This window comes from Squalius cephalus (assembly GCF_949319135.1).
Source record: "Squalius cephalus genome assembly, chromosome: 6".
NCBI classification, from domain to species: Eukaryota; Metazoa; Chordata; class Actinopteri; order Cypriniformes; family Leuciscidae; genus Squalius; species Squalius cephalus.
Window position 1 is genome coordinate 3,383,489 of NC_137127.1, and position 17,132 is coordinate 3,400,620.

Below are 17,132 nucleotides of genomic sequence, written 5' to 3' on the forward strand. Positions count from 1 at the left end.
TGCCACATTGAATAAAACTTCACATACACACTCTGGAGACATCAGAGACTTATTTTACATCTTATAAAAATGGGCATACTAAGTGTCTTTTAAAGGAGCTGTATGTAGTTTTCAGTGGCCTCTAGCGGTGATGTTTCAGATTGCAACCAATAAGTTTACAAGCGCGTGCTCGAATTTATGAGCGAGCACTGTGGGTACCGGCCAGACTGAGACGCAACACACAAAGCATCACCACAACATGCTGGAAACTCAGGTAAACTCCCACTGCAACCTTACAAAAATAGGCTACTTTTATCAGCTTGACGTTGAACTAATGCTCCATGCTCGTACCATGATAAGTATGGAACCCTATTAACCGTGCCGAATTTTGCCACTGCAAGCACCACTTCACATTTTCTTCAGAAAATGTACATTCTAGGTTTGTAGATAAGGTTTCTCCATGATTCAAATGCCCTGCTGATGTTGATCCGTGTTTTTTACCCGAAGTTCATCCGATTCACGTCTGGCCTTACCAGCTTCAGCAGAACATTTTTATTTTATTTTTTATCAATATGTGGAGTTTGTGTTGGAGTCTGTGTTTTGCTGGGCGCAGGTCGTTTCTTAGTGTTATCAGACATGTCATAAGTTGCATAAGTCATAAGTCCATGTCATAGGTTGCAGTGTCGTCGCTGTTGAGTGCAAAGTCAGTAGGCTAGACGAGGCGAGAGGCTCGGGAGCGCGCATGCAGGTGACGTCACTGGCGGTAAATCCGACAAGGGACCTTCACATAAAAATAAGAATACTTGCTTTCAGAGGTAATAGCAAAACCCGCAAAGTGGATCATTTTAATGTGAGATTACAACCCCTTGACACACAGGCAATAAAAAAAGGATTCGTTTTGGTAGAAAAGCTACATACAGCACCTTTAAGAGAATAGGGACAACCCTTTTAGACCATGTGCGCCGACCATTTTTCCCGTCGTCAAACTAGCAAAAGTGGATTCGGACACACACTAAGTGCACTTGCGCCGTGTGCTTCTAATAATTTAGAAATAAATGGCCATATTCTACCCTGATTTTAGCCCTCTGACTTAAATGTATCCTTAGTTTTGGTTTGTGTCATGCCAAAGTGTCATATGTTTTGCTGTGCTTTGTCAGAGAGTGCTCTTATGCAAATCTGTTATTTTGTGTTTGTTTTCATGCATGCAAATATGCACGCAACTACTTTTACTTTTGGCTAATTTGGTGGTTCAAAAGACCAAAACTTCAGCAAAACCTTGCCGTTTGACTCAGAAGAACAAAATGAATGTGTTTCCTTGATGAATCAATGCTGCAGAACTTGATGATGCAACCACGCTTACTAACGAGCCCCTGAATGTCCAACGAGACAAATGTGATACCACTGAAAAGCTGAGAATCTCCCCTTCACTGGACTTTTTAAATAGGTTAAATAGGGCGTTTCATAGGTTAGCTCCAGGTAGTTTGTTAAGAGCTAATCAAATTTCAGAGGGATCTCCTGTCTATAGGTCTCCTCAATTCATTCCACAAGTTATTGATCTGATATAGGTCTGGGCCCTGACTGGACCAAAATGTTTTTCAACTTTTTCTTCTTCTTGAAGCATTCTTGTTGATTTAAATTTGTGTTTGGTGTTATTATCGCACTCAAAATGAAATTCTATTTCATCTTTAGGTTTGTGATTTTGTTGTCAAAATAGAGTTGTATAGAGCAGAATCCTCCATAATGTCACTCGCATTTCAGAATGAAAACAAAAACCCAAGAACACTATACCCTGGGTTCTCAGACAAGGCTTAAACCTAGTCTCAGACTAAAATGCATGTTTGAGCTGTTTTAATTGATATCTTAAAATATGTCAGTGCCATTGTTTTGTCTCAATATGTACACCAGTAATGTTTTTTCTAATTTATGTTTATAAAAACTACAATGCCCTAATTGAACTAAGGCCTAATCATGGCTTAATATAAGCCCTGTTTTTGAAACCAGGCCTATATTTTCTTATTTAGCATGCAAAGTTAAGTTAACTTTAATCTTGCATTACATAGTCGCCGGCGATGCATAAAAGATGTGATGTTAGTAGCTACCTCGATTTTTATACATTTTTAAAGCTACTCCAGTAACGTCAGGAGCTATGGAAAATTTGCCTGCAGATCAATCACATCACTATGGCAGTGAGACTTTGAGAAGTCAGATGGTCGTTCAGTTGTTGCAAATGCGCCCAACGCACCTGAACACACCTTGTTTTCAGACCAGCAGCCCATATGGGTGCACAAATGGGCGCAAATGCATTTGATTTTTAAACAACGCGGCCCAGGACGCGAAAATGATAACTGCGTCGGGCTGGAACTAACAAAAAACACTTGCATTGCGCCTGGTGCCACATTGCACCGGTGTATGATAGGACCCTCTGTGTGCGAGTGATGTATGTTTGTGTGCTTAAATGAAAACAGTGCATTAATATAGAACGAACCTGACCTGAACATGTGAATTAAACTGTTTTATTGCACAACTTCCAGCCAATCAGATTTGAATATTCAGACAGACCACTTGTATAATTAATTACAATAAACCTGTAAACATTGGGTTGATTTTAATATCTTTAATTTAGTTAAAATGTGCACATAGCACTAAGAAAATATTAGTATTAGATCAGCACAAAAAAGTTATCAAACATCCTTAAAATGTGGTGAAATGTACTCACTTGAGTATCTTCAGCTCACACACAGGATTCTTCAGTCCCTCACAGATCTCTTTGACTCCTGAGTCCAGCAGACGGCTGTTGTTCAGGTTCAGCTCTTTCAGGATGGTTTTGGAGGAGAGAACAGTAGCTAGAACTGAACAACTTTTCTCTGTCAGATCACAATTATTCAGCCTAAACACAGAAACAGCATTATTTATTATTCAGCACATATTCAACACACATCAGATCAGCAGGTCTTCAATTTTGATCACATATGTAACTGATAGTCTCATATAATGAATTAACAGAGAAGTTATAATGTTTAAATCATGATGACTCACTTGATTTTCTCCACTTTGCTATGAGAGTCCATCAAAAGAGCAGAGAGCTTCTCTCCATCCAGATCTCCTAATTTATCTTCACTCAGATCCAGTTCTGTCAGTAATAATGGACTTCTACCCAGAACTTTAGTGAGACACTCACACGCTTCCTGTGCAGCATCACTTTTCAAAAACCTACAGAACACAGAAGAGTATTTTAGATAATTCTGTCAAAATGTTTGTTTTTTTGCACCTTCCATTCTTTCAAGCTAAGCAAATACATGATGCACAATGCGAAAACAATGCAAAATCAATAAAAAATGTTTACTGTATGTTAAAATATATCAAAACTAATATATAATTATTGTGAGGAACCTTGATTATTTCTAACTGTATTCAGTAAATTATTTCTAATGATTTGAGTCAGTCACTTAGCTAGGTACAGCAATGTGGCGAATGTAGGAACCAGTCTCCACCTTAAACAGATATCTATACCGAAGGCTGTGTATCAAATCCATTCAAGCAGATAATTTTCACTTGACTGTGCTTTTCCATTGTTTTTCTAGTACTTTTAGTTGTGGTATCGAAATTGTGAAATTTCACTGGTAACTAAAATGTAGGTTTCAACCTTATACAAAGTTATGGGTCAAAAATAACTATTTTATTTATTTATTTTAGTTTTGGTGGGGGCTGGTAAAAATGATTAATTGAATTGTATCAAGAATCAAATTAAGAATTTTCAAGTCATATACACAACATTATTTAAAACATAATGACATTATTTTATAAAATTTCCATGGAGCTTTCTGGAAGCTTATTACCCAGAATGCTATAATTTATCTAAAATTTTAAATTTGAGAATTAGAAGATTGTTATACGATTACAGAAATGGTGTTAACTGATTTTAAAATTAGTTTTGGAGAAGTCTAATCAGAAATTCAAAATTATGTAATTATGTTTTATCACAAGGTTCGTGTCACAAAATATAGTTGTGTGACTGTTGAATTTCAGTAATAGGTATGCTGTAAATTCCTCAACCTTTAATTGCCATTCCTCTCCAATTCCCAATCCCCTTAGTTTCATATAGCAGATATCACATTTGTGGCTTATTTTGAAATATTTTAAGACATTAATCACCTGGTCTTTAATTTACAGCGTTCATCCTGTAGTAAATCACTGAGCTCCTTCACTCCTGATTGTCCAGGATAATTTCCTCTGAGATCCAGCTCTATCAGGTGTGAAGGGTTTGATCTCAGAGCTGAAGCCAGAGCTTTATAACCTTCTTCTGTGATACTGCAGTCTGAGAGTCTAGAACAGAAAGGAAAATGTAACATTCAGACGCTTATTCAGTTATTCTACAATTTATAAGAACAGAACACAAATTGTGCATGTTCTACACTAAAAAAAACAAGCAAACTAAATTTCAAATTTTCATATTAAAATCATGAAATGGAACCAATAATAACTTAAAATAAACGTATTAAACTGAATTTCTCATTAATAGAGATTTACATATTAATTCATACTTACAGTGCTTAGTACAATATTTAATAATACTGCAACTAATATATTTTAGCCTTAATAATCTTCATAATTTTCAAGACTATAATATATATTATCATATTGAAATGTGGATAAATAAAAATACACACTTCAGTTTAGTCAATCTGCATTGTATATTTTCCAACAGAACACAGATCTTCTCAATTCCTGAGTTTCCTAGTTTATTCTCACTCAGATCCAGCTCTATCAGGTTTGAAGGGTTTGAATTAAACGCTGAAGTCAGAGCCGCACAATCTTCTGCTGTAATACTGTTATTATTCAGCCTGAAGAGAAAGAAAAAGGAAACACTCTTCATTTAATCTTAAAACTTTCTTTATGAAAAATGACAATGTTATTTTTATAGATATTTTACATGTTAAGTATTAGACCAAGTAAAATACTCACATCAGTGTGTTGAGTTTACAGTGTTTATCCTGCAGTAGAGCAGCGATCTGATTCACTCCTGTGTCTCCTAGTTCACGTTTACTCAGATTCAGCTCTCTCAGGAGTAACGGGTTTTTACCCACAATTCCTCTCACATACTGACAGGCTTCATCTGCAGGAGGACTCAAAAACCTGGAGATAGAGGAAGTACATTGACATTACGTGCCATATAATGAATTTTCTAGGGCTGTCCCCGACTATGGATTTTCATAGTCGAACCAGAATCGTCATGTCTTGCCTATAGTCGACTAATAGTCGAATCATGTGTATGGGGGTGGGGCTGGGGGCGGGGCTTTAACGTTTCAAAGCCGCGATGTACAGAAAATCACACAAAGATATAGAAGAAAATGTATAAAAACATTTTGGATCAATAAAACTAAGAAATAACATAACTCCAGAAAGGCCACACTGCAGACAGGATTTGCATTTCACATGCAAATCAAATTAAATCGGCTAAATTACCTGTGCGAGCAGACCAGCCTACAGCACAACATCGATGCACCGAAAAAATAAACAATTAATTTACTAAAATTAAATTAGAACAGAATAGGCCAATACCTTTTTAATAAATAAAAAATACAAAACGAAATAAATTAGAATAAGTCACAAGATGAGGAGCAAATGTGTGCAAAATGCCTAAAGTGCAGGGGAACATATTCAAAACACAAGCCACAAATAGTTAGATTAGATAACCCTGACAGATTAATAAATAAAATAAAAATAAAGAAATTATTAAAATAACGATAGTAGCCAGAATTTTCAACTTTGTCTTTTTAACTGCAGAAACAACAATAAATGCTAAACTGGAGGCAGTCTTTTTAGCTAAAAATGTTCACAGCATCCAAAAATCAAATTAGAACCGGCTGAAAAGTTTTGAAATCACTTGTACCCTACCCTACCTGATCGAGAGAACAAATCCAGTCTTTCACTCTGTCTGTGTCCGTTGGAGTCTTTTCAAATTGTGCGCGCGGATAAAATACATTCTAACGTGAAACCCAGTCTATGCGTGAAACGTGTTAACGTTGGCCGGCAGAAGTGCGATCATGGTTTTCCTGATGTTAAATCCAGCCTTGGAGAATATCCTTTCTGATGGTGTACATCCACACTTTAGATTTTCTTATCCCAGACATTGTTAAAGATTTAAATCCTTGCCGCGAAGACGCTCCTCTGTCGGTCACGGATCGAAAGTGAAACTTAAATCTGTCATGGGGTGTTTGGATTTATTCACGCACGTTAAAAAATATTTATTAAAAGCTTCTTTCTTTGCACATTTTTATATACAGCATTATCATAATATGCTGAATATTAACGTATTGACATAAAAGCTAGTTCTATGTGAAATTGAGCGCCCTCATATAGCCAAAGTGGCATGATCCTTGTTTCATAACACCTCGGCGAAGATTCGACCATGAGATCGGTAGTCGAATCAGGCTCCTCCTATCGAAGCATCGAATCTTCGACTATTCGGGGTCACCCCTAGAATTTTCACAAGTTTTTCCAAGAGCCTTTAGTTCCCTTTCGAAAGGGAACTTGCACTGCGCCCTGAGACGCTTTGGAGAACGCCTCAGTGTGACTGATGACTGAAGTACTGTGTTATCACGGCAATCGTATTGGCCGGCGACAGCCATGGCGTCACTACTAGCGAGACCAGGAAGTATAAAAGGGCGCCTAGAGAACGTGTCATCCTCTTTTTGTTTCCCTTTTCAGGGACTGTGTTGCTGGTACTGTGGAGAGAATATCATGGCTTCCTACAAGCACTTCAGGAAGTGTGCCGACCCGTGTAAAAGATTTCAGATATCTGGTGACACTCATGTCCTCTGCTGTCTGGGTGAGGAGCTGTTTCCCACGTTGTAAGAGAAAACACTAGAGACCACATTGGTGTGAGTGTGGCAGGCCTCCTCTTCTTCGAGAGTCATCCTGCTGAGGCCTCCACTCCCCATAGCCCTGTGGAGGCGGTATCTGTCTCTGGTTAGAGACTGTGGTCAGGTTCATTCTTCAAAGAAAGCAGGTTGTTGGCTTCAGCTGATAGAGCATGATAGCCTCCCTGGTATGGGGGTTGACGTTGGTCCCCCTGAAAAGTGGCAGGCTAGAGGCATTTGGGTCTGGGCCATTAAGGAACCCCTCTCTAAGTCCTTCGTGTGAAATCACAAAGGTGCTCCCTTATTAAAGCATGAAACTTGGGCAGTGGCCATAGGAGGTAGTGCTACTGACAGCCTGGTGCGTACCAGTTAAGTAGTAAATGTATTTGTGCTTGTCACAGTCATGATTGGCAAACATCCCCTCAGCATGGGGGCATTAAAACTACTGCACATTTATAAAAAAAAAAAAAAAAAAACTCACTTCAGTGTTTTGAGTTGACACTTCTGATCCTGTAGTAAATCATCGAGCTCCTTCACTCCTGATTGTCCAGGATCATTTCCTCTGAGATCCAGCTCTATCAGGTGTGAAGGGTTTGATCTCAGAGCTGAAGCCAGAGCTTTATAACCTTCTTCTGTGATACTGCAGTCTGAAAGTCTACAACAGAAATGAAAATATAAGATTCAGCTTATTAACTAGTTATTCTTAAAATTACCAGAACAATTTTAAGCCCTAAAGGAAATGGTTCGTGAATTATCGTTTCTTTCTTGTACAAATTAGAGAATAGAAAAAATAAGATATAGATGCAAACAAAAGAGACCTTTAATATGTTAGAAATCATCTGACCTGAGTTTCTCCAGTTTACAGTTATTTTTCAGTCCAACAGAGAGCAGCTTCACTCCTGAATCCTGCAGATTATTATTGCTCAGGTCAAGATCCTTCAGAATGCTGGAGTCTGAACTGAGTACTGAAGCCAGAGCTGAACAGCTTTCCTCTGTTAGATCACACTTACTGAGCCTAAATAAAATATTACAAAACATGATGAAGACACACAACTGTACCATTAACTGTAGGAAGTAGAGAAAAGATCAGAAGACTACAACCTGAAAAGATTATTTGATTGTTATGAATTTTACTTTCCAGCTATTATTAATACTGATGTTTAAAAGTGTTTAACAAAATTTATCTCATGTAATTGCTGTGTAAGTTTGACCTGAATGAGCCATTTGTATAAAAATGAGTTGTCTAATCAGGTTCATCATCAGGTTCACTCTTGAGAGATCGCTCACAGAGATGAACGACATGCTTGCTGACACTGACATGTTCAGGTCAAGCTAACGTTACTCCTCTCGTTCTAGAGAGTATGTTGCTCCCTGGAGCCTCTATGCACAAGCCCAAGGATATACCCTAGATATCCTCGGATGTTTGCTCTGAAGAAAAGAGCCTAATGAGAATCAGGAGGAGAATCCTGAGAGCCATTTGAATTAAAATGAGTTGTCTAATCAGTGAGAAGTATTCAAACCTTATTTGAGACAATTTAGAGTGACTGTTAAAAGTTCCTTTTTCTGGGTCCAACGGTGAAGGTGTCTTTATTAGTGCCAATTGGAAACCTGAAGTTTTTACTGAAGTAATTGCATTGAATTAACGTTACAAAGTGATGTTGCTTTAGTATCACTGTTGCACCCTCAGTTACAGGTGAAGCAATGTTAAGATTTCAACCACAAATCAATGGTAATGCTATTGAATCAACACTATACTATGATTCTACATCACTGATGCGGAATCAATATTGAAATGAAAAAAAATAATCTATGGTAATTTTGTTGAATCAACATTACACTATGATGTTGATTTTACATTGGAGATTTGCTAACGAAACACATTCAGAAAGGCAACTTGTAAACATCACAATATACATATGAAATTGGATCATGAAAAGTTGGTATCGATCCATCTTTCAGAATCAACTTTTGTAAATCCTGTGTTTTACTTATGTGCAAAGTAGTCTGGTGTCAAATGACTTTCACATACTGGTATATTAATTTACTTGGACACATTCCCTTCATAAATGAAATGGGAGTTTATGGAGACTCTTATGTTTATTATTACAGCCATCAACAGATCAGTTATAATGTTTACGTAGCTGAGACATATAACAGGCATATAAGACATATAACAGATGGTCAGTCCTGAGTGCTGCTGTCCTGCAGAGTTTTGCTCCGACCCAACTCACCTTCCCTTCAAGTAGCTTTAATAATCCTGAAGACATTCAGGTGTGTTTGATAGGGTTAAAGCTAAACTATGCAGAACAGCTGCACTCCAGGACCGATGTTGTCTATCCCTGCACTAGCTGTTCTAGCAACAATATAACAATGGCGGACTCTGTGCTTCTCACTCAGGGCTGTGTCTATGCTAATAGGAGATCGTCACCAGTGGGTGGGTCTCTCAAAAACAAACAAAATATTTTCTCAAAACAAGCGAATCCAGATTTCATTGACATCATTGTAGGGAGAAATCTGGAATCGCTTGTTTTGAGAGAATGTTTATGATTTATGGGGATTTAAAAAAAAGGATTGGGTGGATATTAACCATTTTAGGCTGGTTGTTTACACACACTGTGGACACACTATGTGTTCAAACACCTTATAAAAGTAATTTTTGCATAATAGGTCCCATTTGTTTTTATTTATAATTTAATATAAATGTATAGCTATTTTTTCCCCGAAACATTCTTGTTTTGAATAGGCTACCATTTAATTTAAAGGGGACCTATTATACAAAATGTACTTTATAAGTTTGAACACAGGTGTTTCCACAGTGTGTGTAAATAACCACCCTATAATGGTAAAAATCCACCCACTCCTTGTTTTATAATCCCCATAAATCATAAACAGCATAGTTTAGCTCCAACCCTAATCATACACACCTCAATATCTTCAGGACTACTAAAGCTATGTGAAGGATGGTGAGTTGGGTTGGAGCAAAACTCTGTGGGACAGCACCACCTACAATCCGTGAGCCTGTGATATGTGTCAGCTACGTCAACATTATGTAATAATAAACATGGAGTTTCCATAAACTCCAGCATCTGAGCCACTAAGTACGCAGTGGTGTAATTTTATTTATGAACGGAATGTGTCCAAGAAAACAGGTCAATTTTACATTGTGTATGTAATTTTACAGACTGCTTTGCACACGAGGGTGAGTAAAACACAGGATTTCCGCAGAAGGGGATGGAGATGGATCGAAACCAACTGTTCATGATCCAATTTCATATTTATTTTGTGATGTTTGTAAATTGCCTTTCTGAATATGTTTCGTTAGCACATTGTCTGTTGTTTCTTACTGTATTCACAAAGACCAAAGCCATGCCGTTATTTTATTTTTTACCCCAAAATGCTCATTGTCTGTATAATTCATAAATGCATCTTCATTCTTATTAAGTCTCTCAAACAGTGTGTAACTTCAGCCATGTTAACCGTGCAGTATGCTATCAAGCTAATTCAGCTGTGGTTAAACAACACAATAAAATGTGCGGAGCGGACAGAAACGATCATGAAAAATGCTTGCGTTTGCAGCGCACACTTCATATCAGTTCAGGTTGAATAAACTATTGTCTTTTGTTGGTATGGATTATGGTTTGATTACATGTCTAAAGATTTCTCATTCATGCCCACCTAATCAGAAATTGGGGAACTAAGTGATTTCTCACGTAACGCTTACTTTTTACGCGCAATAGCTAACTTTGTTAGTCGTACAACTACAGTAGCAGTTTACTAACGACCAGAGACTAAACATAAATGAAACCTTTTGTGTCGTCTCTCTTTCTACAATTATACACACTATACACACTCGGTTTTTCTTTTATGTAAGTGTAGATGTCAGGCCACTCCTGTCAGTTCGTCCATCCATTGAGTCAAGTCTGCCCATTTCTATATGTCATAAACTAAAGGGCACTAAAGGGCAAGGCTTCTAAAATTTGGGGCGTGATATTTAAATGACTGTTTTCAGCTGGCACATTTATCAATGTATGATCAGTCATAGGATGGGATTGGCAGCATACAAATGTCTCATGAATTATGAAATCACACGTGAACCCTGTTGCAAGATGATTTCTGTGCTCGGATCTGCGCTCGTTTCTACGTTAAGACTGATAAATGAGGCCCAAAGAGAAGCAGCAAAAAGGGAAGTTAAAATTAAAATTTTAAAAGCTAAACAGGTATTAATGTGAAGTAGAGAGTAAACTGACTGAAAAAAATCTTGCATCAGCTTAGTCTGGTATGAAAACTATAGTAGGTATATAGTAAAGTATGATGTCTGGAATTCGGACATCAATTGCGGTTCCCAAAAGCAACGTTAGTCAACAAACTTCGTCGTTATCAGCGTAGTGTTTCATGTTTTAAAGTTTTATGATTTTTTTTTTTTTTTTACATGGATTGCTCAATCTCCTGTCTGCACAACAAATTTATCCTAGGGTACTAAAAAAGACACCTTGACCTTGATTATACTGAATGTTCATTGGATGAACAGATTAGTCAACTCAGATATTACCTTCGCTATATATCAGTTCATTCTTAATAGTATTTAAAAATTACCACAATTAATTAACAATATTTCCCTTTGTTCTAATTGTTACATCAAATAACTTACCAAAGTGTCTCCAATTTACACTTTACACTCTCCAGTCTAGTGCAGAGCAGCTTCACTCCTGAATCCTGCAGATTATTATTGTTCATGTTCAACTCTTTCAGATTGGAATCTGATCCAAGAACTGCAGCCAGAGCCGAACAGCTTTTGTATGTCAAGTTACAGTCATTTAGCCTACAAAAGAATTACAGATTACAGAGTTTTCTACATAATACTTATATACTAAAATTATAATAAAATAGTCAAATTAGACTTTATTTCCACTGTATTCATTAGAGGAAAAATATAAATAAATAAAAACTACAGATATAAATTAAATATATAGATGGTATACAATTAAGAATTAATTCAGATAAAAACAAAAAGTAAAAGACTTACAGAGCTCTTTTGGAGGCTTTGATGACCGCTGATAGTCTAATTAGACACTCGTCTGATTTCTTAAATTTCTCAAGCTCAAAGTCTTCCAGCTCCTCCTCTGATGTCAACAACACAAAGACCAGAGCAGACCACTGGGCAGGTGAAAGGTGAGATGAGAGACTTCCTTCTCTAAGTTGTGTTTGAATGTCTTTAACCAGAGTTTGGTCATTCAGTTCATTCAGACAGTAGAACAGATTGATGGACCTTTCTGGAGATAAATTTTCTTCAAACTTTTGCTTGATGTACTGAACTATGTCCTTGTTGCTCTGGTCATTGCTGTCTTGCTGTGTCAACAGACCTCGTAAGAGTGGATAATTAGACTGAAGTGATAGACCAAGAAGGAATCGAAGGAAAAGATCCAGATGTCCATTGTCACTTGCGAGCGCCTTGTCCACTGCAGTTTTCAGCAAATCAATCATGGCTTCATTTTTGGTTTCCTGCTCTGTAGACTCTTGAACAAACACACTTTTCTTATTGATGTCTAGAAAAAGATGTGCATAAAGGGCTGCAATAAACTCTTGAATGCTCAAGTGAACAAAGCAGTACATGGTACCAATAATGATTCCCGTTTCCTCTTTAAAGATCTGTGTACACATGCCTGAAAACACTGATGCTTTAGAGGCATCAATACCACAGTCCTTCAGGTCTGTGTCATAGAAGATCAGGTTGTTTTTTTCCAGCTGATGAAATGCCAGTTTCCCCAGTGAAAGGATGGCATCTTTATCCCAGGAAACATCTGGTCTGTATTCTCCATCATACTTTTGTCTGCTCTGCTGGATCTGAAAGCGGAGAAAGTGTGTGTACATTTGTGTCAGAGTCTTGGGAAGGTCTTCAGTATTTGATTCCTGCAGTGTTATAGAGGCGTCCTCAGTCAGATTTTTTGTATTATTTATTTTCTCCTCCAAAATGTTTTGGAGGACAGTGGCTGCAATTGTAAGCTCCAATCACCGGCCCAACGACGGTGTCCGGTGTCTTGGTCGAAGGCAATGCAGCGTGTATGCCTTTTCGGGCGCTTCTGTAAAATTCACTTTAATTTATTAAACAGTTGATTTCCCTTTTTAATTCTGACTCCATGAATAATTTAATCTGACTCCAATTTTTAAGTGACTCTTTGTATTTATTGATTTTCTCTCTTATCAGCTGATCAAAAGATGAATTGTGATTTAATTTAGATCTTTTATTATTCTTGACCTTCCATACTTTCAGTTATTAATTAATTATGGACCCAATGCCGCACAGAGATCACGTCGGCCAATTCGTGTTTCTCACGGACACAAACTTGTTAATTCTGATTTTAGTCAGAGGATGAAGGGTTTGCTAATACCTCTAAAGTCGGTCGCCTACTGCTTACTCGGACTAGAGAGTGTAGTTTAATTTAGCCACTTCCATACAACTTGCTAAACCAGTGATAGACAGAAATCAAAAGGTCTCCATGATAACGTGCCTACTGCTCCGTTCATACATGCGCCTTAGTTTGACCTACCTTAACTAAGATTTGCGGTAGCACCAGCCTCCTTAATATATTTAAATAATGATTTCAGAATACTTCCAGAATAAATCAAGATGTAACATTTATTTTGCCAGGCAGGATTAAGCATCAAAAAAGGATTAAACAGAATACACAATACATAACTGATCAGCATAAAATACAACCATAATTCAAAATGCAATATCAAAAATAGTTTAAAAGAGTCAGCATACCTGGCAATAGAGACACACAGCAACAGTGTGGGAAGTTCTGTTTACAGATGCTTCCCTGAGTGGTTTGCCAATCCCCTTTAAATACCCAAGTGGAACAAAAGAACAATAAACATCTAGCACCCAAATATTTATTCAGCTTTTGCTGGACCCTTTCTCGTGCCCAAGTGGTCACGCCTGAGTTTGGGGGATAAATGCAAATGTTATCAACAATCTTTATTGGGGCATCTCCCACAACAGAAGAACAGGCATTGTTTTCTTTTTCTGACTGTTCTGCTGCTGCGGGAATGAAACTCCTTTACCACTCGCACCAAAAGTATTTACTTTGACCTCTCACAAAACAACTGGAGACAATAGGTGTGTGTGTTTTGCATGACTGAATGAGACCTGGAGGGGAGAAGATAGTGTGAGGAGTCAGGAACTCAGCATGGGGGGAAGAGACGAGATTAAAGAAGTTGTGTTGTGCTCTCTGTCCCATAGATCTCTTCTTCAGATTAGTGAGTTTTATTGTTTTATAGCAGGTCAGAATTCTTGAATTCAGTCTTAGTAAAAGTCCATCCTTACAGTTTCCGCCCCTGGCCCCTTGGGGCAGATTTAGATCAGTCCCTGAGGGGCCAAAATTTGATGAAGTCCTTTTATGGCTGCAATTTCCGTAGGGCTGGTACCTGTAATGGACTGAGAGCAATGGCCACGTTCGTTGAAGTGCGCATTGTGCGGAGAAGGCATCTGAAGTAGCAGCACTGGCAGAGTGTGAATAAGAAGATGAGTACACTGGCGAGGACACATCCACGGAACGTCCAGTCCCACCAGGTATAAGCATACCTTGCTGAGCGGGTAGAGGAGCTGGACAGGATTTCTGCAGTCTTTCTCGCCAGATTCGCTTCCACTTGAGCTTGGTTGAGATGGTACTCAGTCTGTAAGATGATTTCTTGCACCAAGTCCATTGTTTTGACCAAAGCTTGAGTGCTCTGTTCATAGAAAGTGTCCTCCCACCAGGGAGAAACGTCCACGTCCATCGGTATTCTCCCCAGGATGTTTATCTGACCCATTGAAAAGTCCTCTTTCACTTCCAGACAGAACGTGTGGTTCGCAGGGCAGGTCAGACCTCCATAGGAGAAGGAATTCATCTCACTGACGACGCACCACTGTGTGTGAGACACTTGAACAGCATCAGAATGACCATGCAATGACTGAACGTTAATGAGCTTAGAATCATTGGAAGAAAAGGGTTGGAGGGTGTTGCAGGTACAGATAATGTAACTAGATGTTTCATGACAACAGGTGCGAGTGGTAAACAAGGTTTCAGTGCCCTTCAAAGTCATATATCCCGTCAGATGATCCCATTTTATAATTTGATCTCTCACTACTATGCCAATAGAGCGTATTGTAGTGGAATTTAGATAAATTTGGTCTGGGTGAATTAGAGGGAAAGTGGCAAAGAACCCAATACAGCCAGTACATTCATTTCCAGTATACATCATTAATGTTGATAGTAATTCAGAATACTTAATATTTTTCATTCTCTCTGATGCAAGCCATCTATGTAGATCTAAAATTTCAATAAGATCATTTAAAACATGTCTTGGTGTTTTATGGAGACGAAGATCTAAAATCTCTTGTCTTGCTGCAGTAAACAGATCTTGTGCATACAATCTACAGGCTAAGTCATGCTCGATGGTACGGGTCTGATTGAAAATTGATTGACTGGTCGTCAGAAGCGCCTGCGCCTCAGATCTGACCGCTTTGATAATGTTTTCGTTACTATTGGTGATGTGTTGGAAACCAGTAGCTACCTGATTTGCCAACCAAGTTGAATATTGAGATTGACCTGTTATTTTGTAAGTGTTGGATATAGAATTTACTGAGCCAAAAAGACCTGCTATATTTCCAAACAGGTCTCGTTTGGTACGAGCAGATGGAATTTGAACTGCAAGTCTGTTTTTGTAATCAGAAATTAAATCATCGATGCGTGACTGTAGCCATGTATACGTCTTATCATTAAAGTTGCAGTGTTTTACATAAGCAGATAACACATTGGAGATGTTATACGTGACATGTGTTATCACAAGATTGACATCATGTAGTAAAGTCTTATTTACATTTCCTTTGATTATGCCACCTGGAGGGGTGGTATACAATTCTGGACACTGTGTGGGTTTTTTGTATCCGCATGTGGTTAAGTTAAAGCAAAGGTGTAAAGTCCATGAACAATTGTGAGGGCTGGTGAAATTATCCATATTTGCCTCACATTTTCCCACACAGTATGTTCCTTCTTTTCGGCCAGTCCAAACAAATGTTTTCAAATTATTATTCGATACCTTATTTGTTAGATTGAAAAGAAGTTCAGTAAACTTTAAATGTGTATTGTTATGTGTTGTAGTGTGTGTGCACCTATATGTGGTTGGTTGGAGGTCCTTAGTGGAATAACATTTTTTTGGATCTTCTCCATGGTTGTCATTTTCATATAGTGTGTGCATGTTACCAATATTTGAATCTGGGAATTCTTCGAGTTGGTACCAGGCGGTAATGTTGTGGTGAAATTTTGGTGCGCGTGTGTAGCTTGTGAGGTTTTTGTCTGGGAGATGGGTAGAACCTGTCTTACAGCATATTTTTGTTACACAATTTGGTTCCGGTGCTAATCCGGGAGGCCATGTGACTATTTCTTTGTATGTGACTGGAATGTATGATGTGGATGGCCCCTTAATATATTTCCATACCCATCTACCGCATCCTAGGGTGTGTGCGAGTGTGACTCGTTGTCCCAATTCGATGCAGGTGGGTCCGGACACCGTCCTGGCATCTGGCCTCCATGGAATTGCGATGACTGTCCTATGAAGGAAAAAGATCATAATTAATTCAATGAACCTTTGAACCGTTTACACTGGGACATGTGGTACCATCTTAATTTTCCTCTGATGGTCACGGCCACACAACTGTTGCAAACAGCTTTAATTTCATAGGGCCCGTGCCATCTAGGGGAAAATGCGTTTTGTTTTACAAAAACGCGTACCATCACAATGTCTCCTTCTGAAAATGTTGTTTCAGAGGTTGGGTTAAATTGTGCATCATTTGTCAGGTCTGACTGTTGTTGTTTCAGTCCAGCCTGGGCGTGCAGCACCTTCAGCCTTTCTTGCAATTGCACCAACACCGTCTGCTGAGTTGCGAGCATGAGGGGCCCCAGGTCTGCTGGGGAAATTTCTGGATCAATGGGTAACTTCATCACCCTTCCAGTCATAAGCTCATATGGGCTGATGCCTGTAGCTTTTGATGGGGTTGCTCGCAACACAGTCAGAACAGTGGGTAAAGCATCACTCCACCTGTTTTGGTGTTGAGCTATTTGCTTAGCAATATTTTCTTTGATGGTGCGGTTCGCACGTTCAACCATACCAGAGCTTTGCGGCCTGTATGGGATGTGAAATTTTTGCTTAATGTTCAACATTTTGCACATATTTTTCATGACTTGTCCAGTGAAGTGAGTCCCTTGATCTGATTCAATTTGGATGGGTGCTCCCCAAAGAGGGATGATTTGGTTC

General features: G+C 38.4%; 3 protein-coding genes across 3 annotated transcripts in view; all 3 read right to left on the minus strand.

Moving 5' to 3' along the window:
- The window catches only part of LOC307160070 (uncharacterized protein), a 719,517-nt gene that overhangs the window by 223,330 nt on the left and 479,055 nt on the right, over positions 1 to 17,132 (minus strand). Inside the window, exons 42-48 of the mRNA XM_079873884.1 lie at positions 7,684 to 7,854; positions 7,321 to 7,494; positions 4,942 to 5,112; positions 4,647 to 4,820; positions 4,132 to 4,302; positions 3,016 to 3,189; positions 2,696 to 2,866 (exon numbers count right to left, since the gene is read on the minus strand). Coding sequence (XP_079730010.1) covers positions 2,696 to 2,866; positions 3,016 to 3,189; positions 4,132 to 4,302; positions 4,647 to 4,820; positions 4,942 to 5,112; positions 7,321 to 7,494; positions 7,684 to 7,854 — 1,206 coding nt within the window. The remainder of the gene's footprint in view (positions 1 to 2,695; positions 2,867 to 3,015; positions 3,190 to 4,131; positions 4,303 to 4,646; positions 4,821 to 4,941; positions 5,113 to 7,320; positions 7,495 to 7,683; positions 7,855 to 17,132) is intronic.
- Positions 11,267 to 12,820, minus strand: LOC307160092 (protein NLRC3-like). The gene is made up of 2 exons (XM_079873936.1): positions 11,863 to 12,820; positions 11,267 to 11,658 (listed from the first exon to the last, which is right to left on the minus strand). The coding sequence occupies exons 1-2, from the start codon at positions 12,705 to 12,707 to the stop codon at positions 11,484 to 11,486; spliced, it is 1,020 nt and encodes a 339-aa protein (XP_079730062.1). The 5' UTR covers positions 12,708 to 12,820; the 3' UTR covers positions 11,267 to 11,483.
- LOC307160520 (uncharacterized protein) lies at positions 14,235 to 15,836 on the minus strand (the record flags this gene model as incomplete). Its single annotated transcript, XM_079874679.1, has 1 exon — positions 14,235 to 15,836. The coding sequence occupies one exon, from the start codon at positions 15,834 to 15,836 to the stop codon at positions 14,235 to 14,237; it is 1,602 nt and encodes a 533-aa protein (XP_079730805.1).